Below are 7,262 nucleotides of genomic sequence, written 5' to 3' on the forward strand. Positions count from 1 at the left end.
TTTCGAAAACTTTGATTGATTTACTTTTTTGTTTTGCACACAAAATGGTAAATCATTATGACATTCATGCAAGGAATCTGGGTATTCTAAGTCTACTTCATATATATACCCGACTTCCGAGTCATCTGAAATATTCATTAAATCAATGTTTTGAATATTATTAACCCATTTAATAGATGAATAAGGTAGAGGACAAGACATTGCCCACCCATATAAATTGTTGGCATCAACATACATCAAATACTGTGAATCTTTTGTTTCATCATAGTTTTGCATATATTTATTGTTGGCAACTGAGTGGCGATGTGAACATTGAGAGATGCCTCCTCTAATACCCTTCTTTATGAAATTATATATTTCAATGTCTTGAATAAGATCCAGCTTTATATGGGTTTTTCTAAGCATTGCATCCCAAGATAACCCTGGTGCTGTGTAATAATGACAGGGATCAAGTTCGTAAATACTTTTACAAATAATTTTAAAATTTTCAAATATGTCAGCTAGTAGAAGAACGTCAGTTTTTAAATATAACTCCATATAATCTGAAAGAGTCTGACATTTAAAAACTGTCCATACTTTTTTAGCATGATTGTATTCGCTATCGGAGCAAGCTTCACCAGTCAATTTATTTTTAAAACACTCTTGAGGAGGAAGGGTTTTTTCCTCTAAACTCTCCCATGTTTTTACATGATCATAGGGAAATACACCTTTCCTTGTCAGAAGCTTAAACTCTTCTTCAATTGGAAAATTAGATCTTATTAATTTAAAATCACTTGGTGTTAAGTCTTTTGTAAGGGAATCAATGCTAGAAGGCATAAAACGTAGAGAATCCAAAAATCTCAGTTCTATAGTTCTGTTATCAAACGTATGTAATGTCTTTGAAACAGAAATATAGCGCTCCTTATTAAGAGGAATGCAAGAAATATTTCCGTTGTATGAAGCAAGTTCTTTGATAAGTAAATGCGAATCATACCCGGTGAAATTATGGAACAATATTGGGAAAAATTTAGGTTTTTGGTAAATCAAATTACATTTATTATGCGCTGGGCCATTATATTTGCCTGTATAATGACAATGATCTGCAACTCGATCTGTTCCTAACTCTTTGTTGCAGATATGACATAATGGACAATTTCTTTGATATTCTAAATCAATTTCTGATAAAAGTAGCATGGGTTTAGAATTTCTTTTATGTAATTCATAGCAATCTTTTATCAGAGAACTAACAAAATCTTTTACACAATTGCTGCCTTTAAACATTTTAAATCTATTGAGAGAACTATCACAAGATTTTATAAAGTAAGCACCTGCGCATGGGGTATGTTTTTGAATATTTAAACTACTACTAATACTACTACTACTACTAGCATTACCTGGGGATCCTACTTCCTCGAGGATGCATTCGAAATCTGCATATATTGTGAAAGGCACGTCCATCTTCCGCTCAAAATGTTCAAACGATACAGTCTTTTTATCGTCGTTGGGCATTTTTGTCACCATTTTACAGCAGTTGTCCTTGTGCGTCATCAGTTTTTCTTCAGATATAAATCTTAGCAAGCACGTGTTGCAAAACCAAGATTTTCCTCTGTAGTTTTTCGCCTGCGTTGAAACAAGTCTAAAAATAAAAAATTTTAAAGAAATTAGAAAAATGTATATGTTTTAATAATAGGTAATAATCAGATCTATAATTGCAATAAAGCTTACCTTGATATGCTTTTAATCCAGACAAAGTGCGAAATTCCCTCGTTTTGCAAGAGAATTAGATTGATGTGATTTCTCTTCTCCTGTGGTGTAATGTAATAGGGTCCTACTACTATCTTCTTCTCATCGTCAAATCCAAACACATTGATGCTTAAAGTAGGGTTTAGTGTTTCAAACTTAGAAATATCGCTAAGTCTTAAAGGAAATTGCAGATCAGCGAAATCAATTCTGATGTTATTTTTATAAATCGTTCGTGAACTGATATCTCGTATCTTGTATGTTTCAGGTTTATGGGTATTGTTCTTTCCTTTGCTAAAAAGTGCTGAGATGATGGCCCATTTGAAACAATACTCATCAGTGTTGTGAACGTTTATACAGGCTCTTTTTCTAGAAAGAAAACTAGGCAACGGTATATGTCTTGAACCTTTGATTGGTGTGTATTGATTTATGTTTATTTCCACGTGACATATCCGCAGCAAGGCCCATCCACTGTCTTTTTCTTGAAATTCTTGCATTTTCGTGTCAATTTCATCTATCATATTCCTATATGAAGAAATTATATCACTGCCTTCAAGTGCAATTTCCATTTTTGTGTTGAAACTTTTAAGACTTAGCTCCATTTCATCCTCCGACGTAAATTTAATATACTCAGCAAACAATTCTAAGTTGAACTTAACACTTTGCAACTTTTCCAGGTGATCTTTCAATTTTCCTAGAATTGCTGACTCTGCTTCATTGAGAAACTCAGGGGGACTTAGGTTTTCTTCACTCTTGTTTTTATAAATGAGAGTTTCTACTCTCCCATTGAAACAACTTTTCAGCACCAGGAAGTCATCAGAAAGGAGTTCTGCAACAAGTCGCTTATGGACATTTCGCCGTACATGGTTTGTCCAATCTCTTGCATTGATGTTCAGCTCACACACATCACAATATTTTATTGCAGACTTCTGAGTTTCTTCTGCGTTCGAAAACATGGCCTCTATCAAACTGATGTGTTCAATACTTTTTAAGTGATTATCCCACTGACAAAATATAACATCTTTTTCGCAGATTTCGCAACGCGTTTTCGCTGGTCCAGCTTGAGTCGAGCAATCACCGTTTTGGAAGATTTCATGATCCAAAGAACTGTCTTCAAATAAAAGTTCTTGTTGCATTTTTAAATGTGCCTTGCTCTTCAAATGGTTATTCCATTGACATGGGATCACATTTTTATCACACACCACACATAATCTTTTTGCAGGGGCAGCTTCTTTCGAGCCATCCATTTTCTCAAATAATTGCTTAATCAATTCCGAATGAGTATTGGTTTTAGCATGATCAATCCACTGCCCCTTTTTAACACTTTTTTCACACACATAGCAAAAGTTTTTATTTTCACCGTTAACCGATTCCCTTAAAGACGTATGAATTTTCATATGTCTTTTCAAATTAAAATTTTTGGAAAACGATTTTCCGCAAACTTCACATAAAAACGACTTCATGATTGAATTGATTTTTGGGTCGTACCGGGGTGAGGTATTCTTTAAGAATAAGAATATTTTGAATATATCAGCTAGGTTTATATATAGCTCAAACATCTTGAATATCAAAACCGAGTTAGTAGATAATCAGACTCCCCTTAGTAAGTAATCTACACCTCATAAATTTAGTATTTTATTATTTTCTAATGAATCTCTGACTATGTACTGTAGATAAGTATACATCATAATTTATTCATCTAGGATTTTCTGATGTTCATCATGCTTTAAAAATTGACACATATTACTTTTGGTAAAATATTTATATTTCTGATTTTCTAGTGGCCTCATAACTTAAAAAGTAAGTTTACATGATGATGGTATACGTGAAGATAGTTTATAATTTATTCTTTTTAAATTTACTGACCATCCTTTGACCCAATAAATTTAGTATCTATGATTTTTTAAGAAAAAATGCTATTAAGTTTGTATTTTATGGTTTTCTAGCTAGCAAACAGATTTTGAAACTGTAATATGCTTTTCTCGCCTTAATAACTTGTTACATGCCCAATATAAAAACCTTAAAAGTATATTTAAATACTATTGATTTTGTATGAATTCAGTTTAATTTATTTTCGCTGATTAACCAGAGGTAAACATGTTGAAACCTGTCAAACTCTCCCCCTCATAAAGTAAACACTTTTACGCAAATGAAATGAAAAGAGGCAATTAAAAACAAAATATGTATGCTCAGAACATGTAAGGTTTATTTAATAATTTACAGTTCTTCTTCAATTTTAATACTAGCAGTTCGTCCTAACGGACATAAATAGGTAAAGTTGAATGAACCTCGATTGATTTCGGTTATTGCAGCGTCTGACAATTTGTTGTATCGCATTGGGAAGAAAGTCTGAAAGAAAAAAGTCTTTAGTATTTACGTTTTTAAACGTTTTAAGAAATAAAAATGGAAAATTACCTGAAATTCGCCCAAATCAGCAACAATTCGTTCTCCAAATTTCGTAACACAACGTTTCAGTTTACCAATACGATATTTTTCATTTTGTTTTAATTCAATAACCTTTTTACAAGGCTTGAACAAAACTTCCTCTTCAACTTGTAAAAGTTCTTCTCTGAGATTCATCGTCGACGGTATGAGATACATCCTAAACTGAAACAGTTATTTATACAGAAATTTCTGAAAAAAATGTGGAAGGAATTTAGTTTTAATCACACCAAATTGGACAACGGAAATTTTTATGATAAGAAAAGTAAACCTAACCAACCCGCCAACATATCTCCTTGAAGATTTTAATGGTCAACCTATTAGTGGATGTTTTTACGAAAAAGAATTACAAAAGACTAAATACCCTCATATTTATCTCGTGGAAAAAGTACTTAAAAGTAATGGAGACAATGTATATGTTAAATGGCTCGGCTTCCCACCGACTAACAATTCATGGATTAATAAATCACAATTATTATAAACGACATAAAATATTTGTTTCCTTTCTATTATTTCTTAAATTGTTTTTCATAAATTACTATCAACCTTCAAACAACCAATGCATCTTAAAGTCAATGAACTCCCACTGATGTAATATGATCTCATTACCATACAAAACTCATATACCCATACTCTAATGAAATCTACCTACAAACCATACAAGAATCCCTTTTTTCTAGCATCCTACTGTACAGTGTACATACACCGCATCCTCCACGTCAATATTCAAGCTAAAAACATAAAAAAATTTTGTAGGTACATCACTAACCGCAATTCACAGTCACGAAAACTAAATTCACACCAAAATTCACAATTTACAACAACAAAATACATTTTACCCAAATGCTCTATTCCTCAAGTCCGATATTTATACTACTGTATAGTTGTTGTAATTAACATGCATGAAATTTTCCCATCCCTATTCCCATGCCCAAAAAGTATATTCTTACAGTCCCAACAATAGTTTTCTACCAACACTTTTTTTCCTTACATTTTCCTTACATTTTCATTCATTATCAATTCGAAATTTCCTATCACATTTTCAATCCCCACAAATTTCATCCACCTTTTTTTTCCACACACAAGCACACACATGACACTCAATGCATACTGCCCATGATACTACACCAACGAGCCAGTGTCATAGCTGTCCTCCTTTAGGAGCAATTTTGATGCTCGGAGCACATTTTTTACACTAGGGAGGAGCATTTTATTCCTCAAGTCCGATATTTATACTACTGCCATTCTTATTCACAAACTTAGCCACCATCATAAGTAATTTTGCCAGATCTCTTCTATCTTCTCGACACTTTGCTTAAACCATGTACACATTTACATCTAGTATTAAGGATCAATTTTAATATTTTTATTTATTTTTAATTCTATGTAACTTGTTTAGTAAGTTGTATCAAAGATTTTAAGATTTTGATTTAGGTATGTAAATTAATATTATTCTTATTTTTGTGTATTTTAATTATAAATTAGTTAAATTAGAATTATTGAAATAATTCTTATTCTACCATCCTTCAAGCCAAACATTTGAAACCTACATACATATGTATGTTATGTACATATGTAGGTATATACAAAATAAATGCTTCAGGACATGCGAAGTTTTCTCTTGATATCGTTGCTTCTGTGGTTGTTCCATATTTGTGTGGGCTGTGGCTGCGGATTGCTTATTTTACTTCTTTTAAGTCTACTTGCTATTCCACGTCCTAAGAGTCCTTAATCCTTGAAAACATCTACATTTGCTCCTTCTGTAACTATCAAAGTCTTTCCGGAACCCATTCCTGTTTCAAAATTAAACAAAACAGGTCGCACATGTAAGCTCCTGCACTTTTTGTACACTCTTATTGAATTACTGAAATTCTAAAAATCGTTTCTAATCTGCCTCTTATTTTTATGAGTTTATATTTTGTAATGACGAATAATAAAAATTTCAATAACTTAACAGATTAGTGTTTAAAATATATTGAAATTATGCAATATTATTTATTTTCATTTAGTCTGCATACTTTAGGGCATAAGTGAAATAAATCTTACTTATCACGCCTTAATATATACATATGTATATACATGAGTATTGTGTATATGGATGCTTGCCCAACTAATCGAATTCACATGCCCACCTACATTTTTCTTACACATCTATTTCAATCGATGACAATGAATTTGTAAGCTCATATAAATGGAAGATCATTATTCTATTGTAAATGCTATTGATGGAATTATTTAAGTTCGGAATAGTCTTTCATCACAATTCCTCACTCCTCAACCGTAAAATATGTAGGACAAATATTGTTGAAGGAATAAATACGTTAAAATTGGAAATAATTATATTTTCAACGATAGTCTAATTTCTAAGGCTTCACATTATCTTGAAAAACATGACCCTAAGAAACAGAAAAACGATTTCATGGAAAGATTTTTTCTTTATAAAGCTTGAAATATTTTGAAACAAAGCTTAGGTGTTTATTGTATTTATTTCGTATAAATAACAAGTATTGGATTTTTGAAAAAGGAAAAACAAAATAAGAACTTTGGAAAATTTCAGTTATCTATTATTCAAAGTTCCTGTATTCGCTTTTTGAACTATCAAGTTATAATAATTAACAATTACGTTATTTTAAATGGTAATGCTGTTATAATTTGTCCAACTTTTATGTTTTAATTAATTAAATTAAATAAAAACATTCAATCATCATCATTCATTCGGCAACCGAAGACTTGGACTTCGTTAAAAAGTATCGATCGCGAGTCTATGTCTAAAAGTTGAGCGTTATGAGACTTGTACGTCATGTTGAACTCCATACCTTTCTTTCTAAAAAGGAGGTCTAAACCAAAATAGCAAGTTCAAGCGACCTTGTCGCGCATTTATTTTTGCATTCTTACATAATTACGATACACTGTTGAAAAATACAGGCCTCATTTTTTTTTTATCAAATGCGTCCTGGTGTCTGGAAAACATAATTTCTGGGAGAATTTCTAAGAAGTTCATTTCCGCCACCCGATTTTTTTTATTAATCACAATTTTTTTTTATATACATTAAGTAAGCACCAACATTATTCGAGCTTTTAAATATTAGATTCAAGATTGT

The 7,262-nt window shown here is 31.7% G+C and overlaps 1 protein-coding gene across 2 annotated transcripts; it reads right to left on the reverse strand.

The window, feature by feature from the left end:
- Nucleotides 1-1,336: 1,336 nt before the first annotated feature.
- LOC129942860 (uncharacterized) lies at nucleotides 1,337-4,697 on the reverse strand. Of its 2 annotated transcripts, none has more exons than XM_056051960.1 (2): nucleotides 4,135-4,697; nucleotides 1,337-4,068 (listed from the first exon to the last, which is right to left on the reverse strand). In XM_056051960.1, exon 2 carries the CDS (start codon nucleotides 3,276-3,278, stop codon nucleotides 1,701-1,703), a length of 1,578 nt encoding a protein of 525 aa, XP_055907935.1. In that variant the 5' UTR covers nucleotides 3,279-4,068; nucleotides 4,135-4,697; the 3' UTR covers nucleotides 1,337-1,700. The 2 variants fall into 2 exon arrangements, with proteins under 2 accessions (XP_055907935.1, XP_055907936.1); XM_056051961.1 differs by having other exon boundaries at nucleotides 3,904-4,068.
- Nucleotides 4,698-7,262: the final 2,565 nt, after the last annotated feature.

This window comes from Eupeodes corollae, chromosome 1 (assembly GCF_945859685.1).
Source record: "Eupeodes corollae chromosome 1, idEupCoro1.1, whole genome shotgun sequence".
NCBI classification, from domain to species: Eukaryota; Metazoa; Arthropoda; class Insecta; order Diptera; family Syrphidae; genus Eupeodes; species Eupeodes corollae.

Excerpts from the sequence above, each read along its gene's own strand:
- LOC129942860 (XM_056051960.1), bottom strand. The coding sequence starts at position 3,278 with ATGTTTGAGCTATATATAAACCTAGCTGATATATTCAAAATATTCTTA.